General features: G+C 40.9%; 1 protein-coding gene across 1 annotated transcript in view; it reads left to right on the plus strand.

The window, feature by feature from the left end:
• The window catches only part of fndc3a (fibronectin type III domain containing 3A), a 54,196-nt gene that overhangs the window by 27,707 nt on the left and 8,578 nt on the right, over window positions 1-17,911 (plus strand). The window contains exons 4-21 of the mRNA XM_046073429.1: window positions 396-472; window positions 584-830; window positions 4,612-4,914; window positions 7,563-7,621; window positions 8,806-8,972; window positions 9,067-9,126; window positions 9,217-9,355; window positions 10,039-10,092; window positions 10,206-10,330; window positions 10,511-10,685; window positions 11,197-11,283; window positions 13,935-14,073; window positions 14,697-14,765; window positions 14,915-15,033; window positions 16,136-16,241; window positions 16,468-16,643; window positions 16,801-16,914; window positions 17,000-17,149. Coding sequence (XP_045929385.1) covers window positions 396-472; window positions 584-830; window positions 4,612-4,914; window positions 7,563-7,621; window positions 8,806-8,972; window positions 9,067-9,126; window positions 9,217-9,355; window positions 10,039-10,092; window positions 10,206-10,330; window positions 10,511-10,685; window positions 11,197-11,283; window positions 13,935-14,073; window positions 14,697-14,765; window positions 14,915-15,033; window positions 16,136-16,241; window positions 16,468-16,643; window positions 16,801-16,914; window positions 17,000-17,149 — 2,366 coding nt within the window. The remainder of the gene's footprint in view (window positions 1-395; window positions 473-583; window positions 831-4,611; window positions 4,915-7,562; window positions 7,622-8,805; window positions 8,973-9,066; window positions 9,127-9,216; window positions 9,356-10,038; window positions 10,093-10,205; window positions 10,331-10,510; window positions 10,686-11,196; window positions 11,284-13,934; window positions 14,074-14,696; window positions 14,766-14,914; window positions 15,034-16,135; window positions 16,242-16,467; window positions 16,644-16,800; window positions 16,915-16,999; window positions 17,150-17,911) is intronic.

Raw genomic sequence — 17,911 nt, forward strand, 5'->3', positions numbered from 1 at the left:
ATTTGGCGAGTCGAGGCAGAGGTGTCGCTGCAGCTGCACTTGTCGCTATCGTTCAAGCTTTGGATCTTTGATACCTAGCAAAACGAGTAACGACATGTTTTGGACAAAATTTGGGTTATCGACTTGGCAACGAAGTATCTGCTCTCGTGATGTCTCTAATTCGGGCAACTACCATAATGAGCCACATTGGGGTTATGATTTTAAACAAAACTTTCAAATGTTGATGTGAGATTCAAAAATAGCTCTGTTTATGCATTTGTGTGTGTGTCAGAGTGGGGTTGAAATTTTAGCCTTTTGTAAAACTCAAACATCCTCAACACATTTACCACAGATGAAACAGCTGTTTGCCCTGAGGGAAAGTGTTTGATCTTGCTCTGTCCTGTCCTGCTTCACAGGTCCTGCTCAGGTTCCCATGATGTCTCCAAATGGTTCAGTGCCTCCAATCTATGTGCCTCCTGGATACGTTTCACAGGTATTCCTTCTATACTATTTCCAGTGCATTGTTTCTCATTGACCTCTTGTCAGACTTGTGAAAGAGCAGTGTTGATATCTGCTTTCCGTGCTGTTGTTTGTTTCCTCTTAGATCATAGAAGAGAATGGAGTGCGGCGGGTTCTGGTTTTACCTCAGCAACCAGAGTTCCACCCAGGGGGCCATTCCCCTCTCCACCACCCTCCACCTCCACCCCATGCCCACTTGCCTGCCTTCATCCCACACCCTGCCATGATGCCCCCTCCACCCCACCTGTACACTGGCATGGCGGGGGGCGTGGGCGACATGAGCTCTCAGTACATCTCCCAATACCATCCAGCTCATATCTACTCAGAGCAGGGTGAGTAGGAGCCAGCAGTGTCTGGGTTGCGCACTTCATTTGCGCACTTGACTTACACAATCAAGGCCTGAGTAGACCTGTCTCTCACTTTCTTAATCTTAGGGGATATACCACACTACCGCCCTGTTTGTTAGTATGCCCTTTGTCATTTATGACCTGCTTCTCTGCCTGCCAGACAGTTCTTTTTTTATACTCCTTTCTGTTATTATTTATTTTATATTTAACCGGATGATCTCACTGAGATTTAAAACCTCTTTTTCTAGAGAGACCTGGCCAAAATAGCATATTGACAGTGCATAGTTACAAATACGAACACCAAGCACACGCACAACACCAAAGAACGTTTAACAAGACCCTTATGATACATAAACAAACAACATTAGACTACTTAAAAGTACAATTTATACATACATAGTTTAAAGGATTTAATTATTTAAAAGCAGTGACAGCAATTTATAGCATCTACTTCCAAGTCTTTCGTGCGGTGTTTAAATTCACCAAAAGAGATCAGATTTCGCAACTACAATCAGTCTGCAATGTGTTCCAGGTGGATCGGGCAGCATAACTAAAGGCCTTCTTACTGAGCCTACAGACTGTAGGTACAGATAACAAATACAAGTTACCGGAGCGCAAATTATGGGAACTGATGTTGCATGACGTATAAGTGCAAAGATCAATGCACTGTGGTAGACAGTTTCCAACAAAGATAAACATCGGCCAGGCGCATTTCTATAGAGCAGGTCACTGTAATCGAGTGCAGTGAGAAAGGTTGCAGCAACCAATCTCCTCCTGGTTTTCCATGAAAAACAGGCTTTGTTTCTAAAATAAAATCCTATTTTTAGTTTGAGCTTTTGTACCAGTTTATCAATGTGTGATTTAAAAGAGAGCTGATCATCAATTAATATAACCAAATATTTGTAAAATTGGACTTGTTCGATCTGCTCACCATGTATAGTAAAAATACTTGGAAGACTGTCCAAAGACTTAGTTTTCTCAACATTCAAAACTAGCTTAAGCTGATACAGTTGTACCTGAACAAGGTTAAAAGCAGATTGTAAATAAGAAAAAGCTTGATGTAAAGTGGCAGCCTTACAATAAATAACAATATCATCAGCATAAAAATGGAAATGAGCCTGTGGGATGTCTTGACCCAAGTAATTAATATAAATAGTAAATAAAATTTAATAAAAAACTGGATAAAGCCATAAAGTTCTTCAAATAACTACAGCACAGAGAAAGCGGCACAAAAATAAAATCGCAACAGTTTGGAAGGTTATTACAACATTTCCAGCCAACAAGAGCTGCAGATCAGCTGGCAGCACACGTCTGTGTCCACCTGTGTTGGAGGAGGGGGATGTTTAACGAGCTTTACCTGCTGTAATCAGCTGTTCCGCTTGTTTCGGAGAGGAGACCGACTTCCTGACTGATGAAAACGCAAAACAACAACTTCTGACCCAGTATTTAGCGTAACTCCTACAGCTGTTCGCTGTAAACACACTGCTGAACGCTGGCTGCTGTTTCCCAGCTGTAAATACTGACATACAATCTCAGGCGGACATCCGCGAGACATGTGGATAACAAACTGGATAAAACCGTCAAGTTCTTAAAAGAACTCCAGCACAGATAAAACAACACAAAAATAAAATTGCGACAGTTTGGGAGGTTGTTAAAACATTTCCAGCGACAAGAGCTGCAGATCAGCTGCAGGAATCAGGTCTGTCTCTACTCACCCATTCAGAAATTCACTGCAAGGCAAGCCCCACCCCCCCAAAGTACCTGGTACTTTTTAGGGGGTAAAATGAAGACCCCAGAACTACATTTAGACCCTGGCCCTCCAAAGGTTCATAGTTCCGGGGTATAGTTCCTTTGGTCGAAACGCAGCTAAAAAGAGCTACTCAGGTGTTCTTGCTTCAGTTGCTTCAATAATGTTATTAATGACCTTCATTGTAGCAGTAGTAGTACTGTGCTGCCTTCAAAACCCAGACTGTAAGTCAGACAAAATATGGTTGGAAACCAAAAAGTCCTTTAACTGATCACCAACCAATGTTTTCCAGAATTTCTGGGGATTGTTTAGGCTTTCTGTGGTAGTTGCTAGATAAAAATCTGATTTTGCCTTTTTAATAAAAAAGGTGCAGCGATTGCGCAGCTGTCTAAAACTGAGCCAGTCTGAATCTGTCCCAGATGCTTTATTGTGTCCCTTTACTCTTAACCTCTGGAAGGGAGCATGCTTGTCAACAATCCTAATAAAACCATCATAAAAATATTTCCAAGCTAGCTCCACATTGTCAATAAGTGCAATTCTATCCCAGTCAAAGTAAGACAAATCATGCAAAAATGCTTGCTCACAGAAGTGCTTCAAATTTTGTTTAAAGATTTTTCTAGGTTTAGTTTTAGGGAGTTTTGTATTTCTTACTGCTGCAGTGACACAGTGATCACTTAAATCGTTAGCAAACATACCTACATTTGAATATTTATGAAGTTTGTCCGTCAAAAACAGGTCAATAAGAGTAAATTTGTTAGGATTTTTGGTATTAGGTCTAGTGGGACTATTTATTATCTGTGTAAGATTTAAACCATTACAGTGATTTTTAAAATCATCTGACACAGAGGATAACCAGTCCCAATTCAAATCTCCAACCAAAACAATGTCACTGCAGACAAATTCCATCATATTTGGTAAGGCATCAGCAACAGCAGAAACGGGTCTGTAACAGCCAATAACAATAAAATGCTGACCTTTGGCTATTTCAAGGTTTAATGCTAAGATCTCAAACTGTTTAACAGTAGATTTAGAAAATAAGATCCTGGTGTTAAATTTAGTCTGAACATAAATTGCAACACCACCCCCTTCTTTAGAAGATCACAACAGAACTCTATAGCCATTAATCACAATGTCCTTATCTAAGGTAGATTTGTTTAAGCCAGGTTTCAGAAATTACTAGGACATCTGCATCTGTTTGAATAGCCCATGTCCTGACCAAGACCATTTTTGGTAATAAACTACAAACATTTAAGTGAATAAAACCGAGACCCTTCCTGGATTTAAAATTTTCAGGAGTACTAAGAATGTTAATGTTGGGTCCAGGATTAGGATTTATATTTCCTGAGATTAACAGTAAAATAAGAACAAGGCACTGCCTTTTTTGCGTACATCGAGAGTCATTATAGGCATTAGTAACTAAAATGTGATTTAGGGTAACAAAGCAGTCCTTATAATCTGATGGAACAGAGTCAGTAGTCACTAGGGATTAGTGGTACAGTTTCACAGTAAGATTTATGTCCAAGGAGGTTCCTTCAGATGAAATGTGGAAGTATGTCCATACCTGAGAATGAACCACCGGTGTCTTTTCATTTCCTGTGTAATCCACCGCGATCAGCAGGAGAAAGGCTGCTGTTAAAAAAGCCCAACAAAGCAGAGCAAGTTTGTTCCCGCTCAAATCTAAAATCCCTCTCCCGTCACCGGTGAGGAAATTCCACAGCTCCATTTAATGGAGTTATTCCACTGATCGACGCCTCACAAACGCCTAGGTATGGCCATTAATTTAGGCCTAAGCAAAATATGAGTAGGCTTCTTAGAAGAAACAATATATCAGGGAGAGCAATCAGAAGAGCTCCACGCAAATAGATCTATTTTGCAATCTGCATGGATATGAAGAATCAAAACTAAATTAATGGCAAAACTAACTCCAATCATTCAGTAATCACACTAGATAAACGTGCGTGCTTTCATGCGTGCTGCCATCTGTACAAACTAACAAGTGTTGCCTTTTTGTTCCTTTAGTCTCTACAGATTCTCACTCCCAACATGGACGCCCCCCGTTTGTTCACAGAGACGACAGAACTAGCAAAACCTACGAGCGGCTGCAAAAGAAACTGAAGGAGCGTCAGGGAGGCGGAGGAGGAGGAGGGCAGGTGAAGGACAGCCCTCCCCCTTCTCCACAGAAGACTTGCAGCAGCCCCCCGACAGTGGACATTCACAATGGCGTCGGTGGGAAAGGGCTGGAAGTGGATCAGGGGCAGCTCAGCCACGCAGTGGTCAGCTCTGAAATGCAGACAAGCAGAGGGAAAAATGGAGAATCAGGAGGTAAGGAGGTTAAAGGGTAGAGGTTTGTCGATGTTTACAATTGGGCTGACACATAGCATTTTCTAGATGTTAGGTGTTTGTTATGTTTAGGCGCTGAGAATTGTGCATCATTAGCTGCAGCAGCTGGTGGCAGTGAGGGATCAGCAACACGGCCAACATTATTCTTGATTACATGAACTCTGGCTGCTCATTAATCATGGAGTTTAACACTGCTACTTGGCAATACCAGTGAATAATAAGGAATTACTGTCAGTTTTTAAAATGAAAGAAAAAATTATTTCACCTTATGACTTAAAGAAGATTGCTGAAATCTAGGAACACTATGTGTAGCACCTTATCACCACAGCAAATTCCTCGTATGTGTAAAACACTACTTGGCAATAAAGCTCCTTCTGATTCTTCTGATTCTGAAATATGAGCAGTCTACAACTAAAATGTAATGGCATTAAATTAAATTTTATTTATATAGCACCAAATCATAACAGAAGTTATCTCAAGGCACTTTTAATATGAAGCAGGTCTAGACCGTACCTTTTATAAAATTATTTACAAAAACCAAACAATTCCCACCATGAGCAAGCAATTAGTGACAAACTCCATTGAGAACGTGAGCAGGAGGAAGTAGATCATTCAGTAGCACAGTTCCACATAGAGATGTGAAGTAATGGTAATGACAGTGGTAATAATATTAATATTAATTAAAAAAATAGTACTAATAATGATAACAATAACAACAAGAAGAAGACAAATAATAATTGTAGCAGCCGGTTTTGAGCAGGAACATGGGGGCAGTGTAGTTGGCTTGCAATCATAGATCCAGACTCTACAGCTTCGGAGTAGGCTTGGGTGGTATCTATTTTTTTTCATACCTTCCTGACATTTCACCATGGTATACGGTATATGACCGTATTTGTGTAAAAACAACAAAACAAAAAATCCCATAAAGTTGAGATGCTGGTGTTAGAAGTCATTGTAGAATTCCAGGGTTTTCTGTTTTAACCAGCGCAGCATTTCTTTCTTCTTTCTTTACAGCACCAGTTTAGCGGCTCAGAATCATGTCAAATGACGCTACTCAGCCAGTCAAATCTGTGCATTGCGACTCGACTCAGTCAGTGAGATGCACACACAGCCTGTGTGACACAGGGGAGATGAGATTGAGAGACAGTCAAAGAAATAAGCGAGTCAGAGATGTTCATTCGTCCCACAGGGAGATGGTGACGATTATTAAAAGCGGCAATGTGAAGTGCCACTAATGTTACGAGTTACGAGCAAACATACCCACTCAAATCCGAACCAAGCTCACAGAAAATAAACAATCTAAGACCCAATGTAATTGATCCACCAGAAACGGCTGTTTTTGACGGTATTTAACATCATACCTTTGGGATTTCCTAATACCTTGACATCCTTCAAGCCTACAGAAACACCTGCAGAAGGTGACGGAAGAAGAGACGAGACGGCACAAATCTATGGGAGAGAGAAGATGTTCGAGTTAGTAACATTCTTTAAGGGGATAAGAATCTATACAGATGGAGAAGGAGAGGAACTCGGTACATCATAGGAAGTCACCAGCAGTCAAGGCCTGTAGCAGCGTAACTAAGGGATGGTTCAGCCAGTCCTAACTACAAGCTTTATCAAAAATCAAGGCCTTGCCTCCCAAACCCAAACTGGAACCTGATTCCACCGGAGAGGAGCTTGATAGCTTGAAGGCTCTGGCTCCCATTCTAATTTTTGGAACTCTAGGAACCACAAGTAACCCTGCTTTTTGGGAGCATGGACTAATTTTCTTTTTCTAATCTTTTTTTGCAATGTTACGTCGGAAAATCAACAATCTCCGTTAGTAGGTTATAATTTTGCGTAGGCTGCAATCTCACGATTACATTCAGTCACTGCATCAATGCGGAATCTTCCGCATCCACATTGCGATGCGTCTTAGAATCGAGAAATGTCCACACCTCTAAAGTAGATCAGAGGACAACAGAAAATTGTAAGTCACTCAGGTGTTTATGTCCTTAAGGCATGCTGAAAGAGTAGCTAAATGAGTATTATCATTTATTTTTTAACTTAAAAAAATAAAATTGTAGAGAGAACGGGGATGGAGTTGTTGCATTCTGTTAGAAGTTGGCATACAAGCACACAAATGTTTCTAATTAGCAAACTAGTTTGTGAACTTGGAAATGTCATAATTTCTTCTTGCCGCAGTGTATTGTCTGTTGACGCAACTTTCCTAACAAAATTCTTACCATTACTTTTTCCACAATAAAACCTTCAGAAAACCTCCTTATTCTGAATGTTAATCTGTAGCCTAATGGTGAATTTAAAAATCAAATTCACATCTTTGAATTTGAACAACTGCCTCTTATTTTCAGCCACTATGCATTGAAATATTCCCAGCAATAGTTCAGCATGCAAAAGGTAGTTATACCACCAGATAATATATTGGGTAGATCGTGCCAAGTTACACCCATTACTACATTGTCAAGAAGCACACATACATGATGTTCAGAAATGTTACAATAGTTAAATATATATTACAGTGCGCTCAAATACAGCAGAAAAAATTGCAGTCAGAGAGTAAGTCGGAATTACCTATTTATATTAAAACTAAAACGGTATTTGTCACATGCCTTAATTATTTCTCTCCTCAGAGCTGGATGAGGAAGCTCAAGCCCTGCAAGCACTATTGAGTGCCATCAGTAAACCAGTGGTTAGTATTCACCTCTGCCATCTTATTACATCTTTTTCTTTTTCTAATTTATACAGGTTTTTTATGATTTTATGTGACTATTAGCGCTGTGTTCATGAAAACTCATAATGATGCAAATGTGTTGCGTCATTAAACATTCTATTAACATCTGTGGTGAATTCTTGCTGATATCTTGTGAAAGGAGTCCTGCTGACTAGCATCAATGTGGGAATTTGTATTCCCAAATGTGCCACCAAACAACTGCTAGCAGTTACTAAAAGGTTTGAGGTTTTTAATTAAACAGCCAAACTCTCACATCCTCATGGTCCTATGCTGGGTGGTGGCTTATAATATATAATTACATATTAGAATTTAGGAAATAATCAGATATAAATATAGATATATGCCAAACATTATTTTATTCTTTGCAATAACCTTTGAAAGATCCTGGTTTAATGGTACTGGGCTGATCAGCAGCAATATGGATACATAAAGAGCTGTTCTAACAGCAGCTGGAAGGGAATCAGTAGAACTAGAAACAGAATTTTTTTGACCTCCATATAAGATGTCTCTAAGGTCTGAACTCCTGGTAAAAACAGCAAAAGAAGTCTAATGGAGAGATGATGGATAAAGTTATGGGAAGATGTCTAATACAGAGAAGGTTCAGCATCAATGGAAAGTGTGTTCTTTTTTTTTTCCATCTTTGCTAACTGTGGGGAGGAAAGGAGTAAGGTTGGCCCCCAAGGACAGAGGGAAGGAAGAAGTGTAGAGTTGACCTGATTGAGTTCTTCCACATATGCACTTGGTAGTGTAGTACCTGCAGTGTAGCTCAGGCTATTTTTAAACCTCCTCAAAACAGCATGAAAAATCTTAGGGTTGCATAGCACATCCCTGCCAAGTGATGAAAATCCATCCCCAAAATGGCATCAGCTTGGATATTTTGATCCCTCTGTCCTTTCCTCTACAAAGCAATGTGATTTTGGTGTTGGTTGTGGAAATGGAAGAATCAGATATTTCCTTATGATAAATTACTTGAAAAGATGGTACAGGACTTCTTTCTGGATGTGACCCTCATTGGACTTGGAACAGTGACTGTATGTGAGATTTGGCGGGTGCTGTGTTTAGAGCACTACAAGATTGACCATTTCTTGGTTTGATGGTGTTGTATGGACTTGATACTGACCCTTGACACTTTCACGCGATAGGTGTCAGACATACAGGCCAGAGGAGCACTAGTGACCTGGAGTGCACCCACCAGGCCAGAGAGTGAGAAAAGCGGTGTGGAGGATGATTGCAGCCCCCTGGAGCCCCTCAGTTATGAGGTCTCAATCTCATTTAGCGGCAAAGATGGGAAGTACAAGAGCATGTACTGGTAAGCACTAGCAGCAAGATGCTATAAGGCTTTATAGACAGTTATTTTAAACCGCACTAAAGAATGTTTTTTGTTTGTTTGTTTTTCTTTGCAGTGGTGAAGAACTAAGTGCTACTTTAGAAGACCTTCGACCAGCAACTGACTATCATGTCAGGTTGGTATAACCCTCAACCTGCTTTTGTTTTAACTACTGTGTTAATGCACAGACAGACATTTTGTAACCAATTTGTTCTTCTTTCCTCAGGGTCCTGGCCATTTGCAACTGTTTACACGGAAGTCCGTCGGAGGCTGTGAGCTTCACCACTCTAAGCTCTGAGCCGGATCCTCCAAATCCTCCCAGGAAGGCCAGCGGGACCAAGAACACGCTTGTACTCCAGTGGAAGGTAAAAACAGTTGGACGATTGATGGAGTTGGGATTTAAGGGTGGAGGACAAGTAATAAAAGCATCTATGTGAAAGAAAGCACAGATTTATAAAAAATGTGAAACATATATTAACCAAAAATTTAGAAAATTGTCTTATTTGCATATAGTAATAATAACTGAGTTATAATGAATTTTGTTGAAGTAGTAGCCATAGCACATTTAACACAAGTTTTGTGTGTGATACCTGCCACATATATATTTTTCATCTTAAGTAGCCTCACAGTAGGAGAAATTGGTAAACGACTAAAAGGTCATTCCGTTAAAATCCCCAAACTCTCCTTGTTGCTGAGATTGCCTCCAGTATGTTACCTTGGTATATTCTATGGCTTCATTAAAGTGGCTTCATTAAAGTTGCTCAGTTGCTAGTAGTGAAAACTTCACTGAATTACTTAAACTATAGAAAAGTGTGTACACCTGGATGCACCTTATTTGTTATTAGTATTCTTTGTAATTAATGGCAATTATAGGAAATGTTTAGCACTAGATTTTGAATGAAGGATAGTGGAGCTTACTGTAAATACTGTATTATCGTTTTCACTTTGTATGCATAAAAAGTCAACAAGTGGGCATTGGTGTATCTATTACTGTATTTTATATATGTATCTGACTATAATAACCAAACTATGTATGGCTTATCTACAGGCTCCATGTGACAACGGTTCCAAAATCCAAAACTTTATTCTTCAATGGGATGAGGTAATTTTTTTATTAGTCACAAAATGTTGAACACTGCACTGCCCTCCCGTGTTTTATGTGAAACTGAGATTTGAGTTACTTGTTCTTAAAACTAAAGACTTTGTTCTCTGAAGGGGAAGGGCACTGGAATTTATGAACAGTGCTACTATGGACCTCACAAGCAGTACAGAGTGACCAAGCTTTCACCAGCTTCAAGATACTCCTTCCGCCTTGCAGCCAAAAATGACATGGGTGTAAGGTAGGCACCATGACGAGCTAGATTAATTCCTGGATGGCACCCTCCCTGTTGTCCATTTTTATGTTACTGTTTCTTCCATTCACTGTCTCCATCTCTGTGCGCATGTGTGTCCCTCACTCTGTCTCTCCTGTCTCCTTCTCCCATTCTCTCCCATCCTCTGTCTCTCTCTGCCCTCCCCAGCGAGTTCAGTGAAGTGGTGGACCTGTTCACCTCATGCAGTGTGCCATTGCCACCCTTCCCTCCAGAGCTGGAGATGACGGGGGTGACCTGGCTGTGTGTGAAGTGGCAGAGGCCCGCTAGCTCTCCAAAGGAGGATGACATCTACTATATTTTGGAGATGGAGGAGGAAGGCTCGGTATGTCTCTCACAGTCTCTTTTGGAATAAAGAAATCAACTGGTTGTTAATAAATGACTCAGCAATATCTGCAACTAAAGGCTAAATTACTAAAATGTTATACATATTGTTTCCCTTCTATGTAAGGTGCAGTTGCCATTACTTAGAGTCATTACTTATTTGAGGGCAGTATTGCCAAGTGCATCTCTTTGACATAATATTCAGACAGCATGAAATATGTACACCATAAACAAAGTACAGTTACAGTTTTCACAATTCAAATCAATAATATTAACACTTTTGCTGTAAAATAACTTAAAATTCATAGCTACTGTCACCTCTGCCGGTATCACCTTGAACAGCTACGTGCAGACATAGTGCCTGCCAGGGAAGACACAAAAAAGTTCCCCTATCCCCTGTAGCTGTTTTGTCTCCTGCAGACCACTTTGTTTTCTGCGCTACAATGGTTGTCTTGTAAGTCATTGCTCACCTGGTTGTTTCTTTCTCCCTTTGTCATTTGTCCTTGTCCCAGGGATATGGCTTCCAGCCAAGCTACGATGGTGACGAGCTCTCCTGCACCGTCAGGAATCTCCACAGGAGTACCAAGTATAAGTTTAGGGTAAGGGAGCCCTGTGATGTTTGCAGTCAAAGCTGATGATCCACAAGTTTAATTTTGGCAGCAGCGGAGTGTGAATGTGTGGTGGGGACTGACTTAAAACAGGGAGGGTGCCTAGGCCCACAGTGGCCCTGTGACTCATCCAAGATTCTTCCAGCAGGGCAGTGGGCAACTGACAGACCGGAGGACTCCACTGCTCATCTCATGTGGGGGGCCCCAGTGAGAAGCTAGTCAAGCAGTGTTTGAGCCACGGTGCCTTTTTGGCTAGCAGTAATGGGACTGACTTTATTGACAGACTTTTTCACTCCATGTCACTGCATTTCCTTTTGTCTCTCACTCTTTCCCTCGTTTCTCCACTCTCTCATCCTGTTTGACATTGAATGATAAATCAACTGTACTTGTATTAAAGTCCGAGTGACTTATCGCTGTGCAGATATTATCAGCCGATATGAGCTAAGTGCAGATAAATCGGTATCAGTGTTTACACAGCCGATTTATGAATATTAAAAAAGAAACGGAGAGACAGATCCTTCGCTCATGTCATCGGTGTTGCATAGTTTGCCCACCAGAGGGCCCTCTGCAACTTCGCTGTTAACAACACCGTGGCACCACAAAACTGGAGTCTACCAGAGTATGCAGAACAAACAAAGGAGGAGAGTATGTGATTACAGTGAGTTAGTCATTTGTCATGTGAAATACACAACATAAATAAGAATAAAAAATAGCCCTCATAACTTCTCCTCACCTGAAAACATTCATGATCATACTTGCTAACCCTCCCGGTCTTCTTTGGTCTCTCCCAGTTTCCTCCCAGGTTACAGCAGTATGTTTATTGTTACAGTAGTTGGGTGTTGGAGGCTACACTGCTGACAGACTTGATAGTAGATTTATTTCTGAAACGGTGTGGCTCTTTCTCCCTTGTTAATCACTTCTAAATATTCTCTAACATTGCTTACAGCAGCTATTGCTGCCCTTGCAAAATTAGATTAGCCACAAAAGCTAGCCAATGCCATGTTTATCAGTGGAAGAGCGCCAACATTAATGAGCGATTAAACTACAGTGGTTAATGTATTCTAAGTATATCTGCGAGCTGCTTGTCTGTAGTTACATTCGGTGCGTCAGAACCAGCGGGGACATGTAAATAAACATGAGCTAAACAAGTATCTAACACACTTTCCTGCCAAACAAAGATATGTGTGTAAAATCTCAAAGTTGAATGTCCTCGTTGTAGACAGTCATGAGTATTAGATGCATTCAACAGCAGCGTTTCCTCTGGGTCACTGTATCATAGATGATGTTTGAAAAGTTCTCGTAGCTTTGGATAGAATAAAAAGAGAGCTGGTCAAGGGATGAACTAGATGTGAATATGCCACATTGAAAATAGTCATTGTGGCAGATTATGTGTTAAGTTAAGGCATTGATAAATTATCTACAGTGAATTGAAGGCCTGTGTTGCATCTGCATATGAATTAGGCTGAATTCAGACCAAATCAGGCATTGCTGCGATTAGCTGCAGGACTGTTCTGTGGTGTGTGGGCTTGTTTGCTTGTGCTGTAGACTTTAACCGCTGTGAAACAATCAGAAAATAAGATTTCTCTGATTCACCATCTTTATTGCAACCAGGGCTCCCTCGCTGCCAAGGCTCCCTCTCGTCATTCACTGTCTAGGTCGCTCATCCACCGCTGTTTGTCTCGCTCGCTGTCTCAAACAAATAAAACAAACCAAAGGAAGCTTGTTCCTTGGTGTCGCCATTTTTCAGCATAAACTGCAAGCTAGAAACAGATGCTGAAGCTGAGTACACAAAATAAACCAAGCAAGGACACAACAATGACTGTGACAACTATACATTTACATTTGTACAATTAATTGTACAAACTACAGAGACTAGCTGTTTTAACACATTTCTTAACCCTTTAAAAAATGTAACTATATATTTATAACCTTCTTTAAGGATGTCTGTCTTCAGTAGGAACCCATAGGTTTGGGTGCTTGAGTGCTACAGACAGGGTAGGAAAAGTACTGACTGTCTAATGCATTGTTTCTTTTGATATTTTTTATTGTTGGCAATAACAAAAATATAGAATAAGACCTGCCTGATGAACATGATACTGACAGAAAGGTATTGTACTACCCAAACAAACTACCTTATGCCCAAGTGAAATGTTCATTAGGCATTTTCAAGACTCCTTCCCTCATTTCCAATTATCCAGCTGCGCAGTGTGAGAGGAGGCTGGCTGCTGTGCTGGTTTGTTTTGGTATAGTATGTGGATGAGCTGTACTCAGCAGGCTCACAGAGAATTTCATATTATTGCAGATGTGCAACACTGAAATGAAAATGCCAGCAAAGCTTATTGCTTTGTTTTTTGAATGCTTGTGGTGTCTAAATTGTTTAGTTGAAATGTATCTGTTGATGTAACGAGTTGAAGCCTTTTGATAATGTGGTATTTGTCTGTGGCCATTTTAGTTGCAGGCAGAGTGTGTTATGCTCACTCTCTTAGATCCCTCTATTACCCTTCTCTGAGTCAGTGCTTGTTATCAGGAAACATAATGACCTTTGTACACTTGTCCTCATTGACTGACTATGCAAACAGAAGCCAATATTCTGACAAGAATAATATGTCTCCTCACTGCCTGTACTCACGCACTTCCTCCAGGTGGCGGCATACAACTCAGAAGGCAAGAGTAACCCTAGCCAGGTGGTGGCGTTCATTACGAACCCAGACAGACCCAGCAGTCCCTGCAGGCCTGTCATCAGAGGAAGAGTCCTGCCCAACAGCTTCAAGATGGCCTGGGGTGAGCCTTTCCTACCAATTGCCCTTTCCCTTATCAAAATCCTTCAGTCTTGCATTTAGTTGACAGCCTGGAAGGGCCAGTTTGCAATTTCACTTATTCCCATTGAGCTCTGTCTGACCATAGATGAATCTTGAGACAGATGACATTCGAAGCAGTCTGTACAGTAAATGACTGACAGTTCTCTCCATTATTCAGACATCAGCATGAATCCTTCCTACACCTCACTGGACAAACACATCACTCACTGCTGTACTTTTCAGTTTTCAAAATGGAAAAAAAACCCATGTCTGTAGCTTTGAAAACACCAAATTGAGTTTCTGAAGAAATTTGAGGGGTGAAAAACAAATCATTTACAATTCATGCCTCATCTACATTTACATTTCTTACTTACTCTTCGAGATTTCAGATGCAGCAAGTTCCTCTATTATTAAGCCACTCCTTAAGTGTAAGAGTTTGTTGACTTGCTTCACTACACATTTTACCAGAATGAATCAGTTCTCAAGTAGATTTCCAGACATAGTATAGTGAATACTAAGCTTGCTGACATTGGCGGCAATGTAGTTAAAAAAATTGGTTAGTGCAGTTTGATAGTGATTTTCTTGTTTGTTTGTTTTGCCATTTAGAGCCCCCGAAAGATAATGGTGGAGCAGAAGTCACAAAATATGTTGTGGAGCTGTCTGAGGGCTTAAGTGGTAAGTTTCAAATGGTGATAATAAATATATAAGATAAAATAAAAAAAATAATTTCAGATGAAGTGGAAATGATGTGACATTGAAAAAATTACTTTACTGAAATAATAATAATAAAATGTTAAATGTATTTGCAATGTGTTTGTACTTAGGTTTGTCATGGGAGCTGGTGTACGCAGGGCCAGCTATGGAGCACGTGTGTGAAGGCTTAAAGCCCGGCTGCTCCTACCAGATGCGAGTTTACTGCATGAGCGAGGGGGGGCAGAGCCCGGTGAGTCATTCAGCATCAGCACACGTGCACACACAGTCGCGCACGCGACCTTGTGCTTTGCCACAGGAATTTTGTGACTTTGCTGATCACTTACAATTTTAGTTGATCGCAGGTATAAGGGTTCACAAAATTGCACCTGTTTTTTTTAAATGCAAGTACCAAAATTCCTATTAAAAGTAGAATACAGTGACATGTAATACAGATTTTATTACCTACACATATTTTATCTAATTTGAAATGGACTTAAAATTACAATGCAGGATCACTCCATTACATCCGATATGTAAACAAGGACTCTCACTGTATTGGCTGCTACAGTCCACACAACAATGTAGCTATACAGTATAAAACCTGATTGTTGTGCACTGTTTTTCTATTGGCTCTCATATTATTGAAAAATTTCTCACCTGTTACATATACTGTTATTGTTAGAGCAGGCAGCAATGAATCTCACCACATCCTATGGTTGACCTGATGATTTTTACATGAATAATTCTAAATATTCACTCCATTTACGGTGAGCTTTAATTGAAAATTGTCATTCAGTCAGTGTTCTATGTTGGGATATTAGACTATGATTGCTGGTGTGTAAGTACAAGACAAAGCCCGCTAATCGATTAACCCTCCCTGCATGTGTCAGAGGATGTTTTTCTTAATTAGTTCAGTTCACAGACCGTCTTCATTAATTTCTTCATCAGCTGTTAGTGCATGCATTTATTCATGATGGAGCTTGTAAAGAAACATGACTCATGGTGGTGAGATCCTGCCTTTTGGTGCAGCACAATGTGACATAACACTCACATGTTTGCCTTTTGTCACAGAAGTTGAGAGTCTGAAAAATACCTATTTTTTCACTCCGTCTAACTTAATCCATGGCGTTGTAAGGAGTACAGCATATTTCTCTGTATGTTGCTGTACCTTTGAGAGATGCATTCACACTTGTCTCCTTTTTTGCTCTGTTGTAGCCTTAATCAATCTGATAAGCTGGTGAAAATGACTGTATCCAGTGTGTTTGTGTTGTGTGAAACAGAGAAGGGGGGTGAGATTGTCAATTAGTTTTTGTTTTCTGGGTCATAAATGGTGTGTTGTCTTCCCTTGCAAGCTGTCGGAGACCCTGCAGGTCCAGACTCCCGCAGTGCCCCCAGGGCCCTGCCAGCCCCCTCGGCTGGTGGGCAAGCCCAAAGCCAGGGAGGTGCAACTGCGCTGGGGTGAGTCATTCCTCTCCAACTCAGATCTGTGTGGGATGTATTCTAGCTTCTGTTGATGTATTTATTTGTCTAGTGAACTACCTCAGAGCAGTGAGCTTTGATTTTGCAGGTTGTGTTATTTTGTTGTTTGTAGTTTTATCTTTGTGTATAAACTGTATTATTTTTCTGTTGAAAACCTTTTTTAAAGTATATTGATTTATAAACACTAGTTGCATGTATTTCCTAGGTCCCCCTCAGGTAGATGGAGGCAGCCCAGTGTCCTGCTACAGTGTAGAAGTGAGTGGGCCGCAGTCTGAGGAGAGCTGGGAGGTTTACCAGGGTCCAGAGCTGGACTGCTCTGTGGGAGGCTTAATGCCTGGCAAAACCTACAGTTTCCGGCTCAAGGCAGCGAACAAGGCTGGGGTGAGAAAGACTGTCAAAACTGATCAGTCAATAACGGGAGAAGGGATTGTGTTTTTCTCTACATGCTTTCAACCCTCTCTCATTGAAAATATTTGTAAAAGCCTAATCTGAAATTTTTCACTTGTATAAAATATTTTTTGTTCTTTTCTACGGTTAGTTTGGATCTCTTTCGGAGCGCTGTGAAGTTACAACTGGCCCCGGGGCCCCTGAGCAGTGCAAGGCTCCTTCCACTACATGCAAATCCCCCAGCTGTGTTGTTGTGAGCTGGGAGGTAAAAACCCACATAGAACATTATTAGTAAACTTCGTCGTCAGTTTAAGTGCTGATGGGAATTCTCAATGGCGTTTGTCTCATAGGCCCCTCCTTGCAACGGAGCTCCGGTGACAGAGTTTCGTCTAGAGTGGGGAGCTGCTGAGGGCAGCATGCAGGTCTGTTACAGTGGACAAGGGCTCAGCCATGAAATGAAGGGGCTGCTGCCTGCAACCAACTACTTCTGCCGAGTACAGGTAAATGTAAATGCTCCGTACTTGTATAGCGCCTTTCTAGTCTTTTCGACCACTCAAAGCGCTTTTACACTACATCTGCATTCACCAGTCACACACATTCATACACTGAGCCTAAGTGCTCAAACAGAAACTAACATTCACACTCACTCATACACTGGCGGAATAGCCGCCAGGGGCAATTCGGGGTTCAGTATCTTGCCCAAAGACACTTCGACACGCAACTAGGGGGAGCCAGGGATTGAACCGCCAACCTTCCGATTAACGGCCAACCCGCTCTACCTCTACCCCCGCCCCCAGGTGAGCACTTAAAAAATACAGATTTCCATCTGTTCCCACTGTTAAAATAAACACCCTAAAAATTTAATCTGATCTCACCTTACAATGAATAAACACCTCATGCACACGTTTACGGGTTGAAGCCCACAAAGCTATGACAATGTTTGTGAAGCCCTCACTTGAACTGTGTGGATTTATACTAGTGTGTAGGAAACATCTTGAAAGATGAAATCTGGAGCAGTCCCGCCTCACTTGTCCTGTCAGTTGAGGCACAGGTTTTAGCTTCAAGTAGGTTGATTTGCAGAAATTTATCCATCATGTGTAGGAAATACATTTCTTATAAATCCATATGTCACACCTCAGTAATTGTGTTCGTAATTGTCCAAAAATGTTGCCGACATGGTAAATTTCATCATGTCAACAGGATGCAGCTGTGTTTTGGATGATATTTATGAAAATTTTACTACAATAGTCTAAGGCTTGTCA

Source organism: Micropterus dolomieu, linkage group LG17 (assembly GCF_021292245.1).
Source record: "Micropterus dolomieu isolate WLL.071019.BEF.003 ecotype Adirondacks linkage group LG17, ASM2129224v1, whole genome shotgun sequence".
Taxonomy (NCBI): domain Eukaryota; kingdom Metazoa; phylum Chordata; class Actinopteri; order Centrarchiformes; family Centrarchidae; genus Micropterus; species Micropterus dolomieu.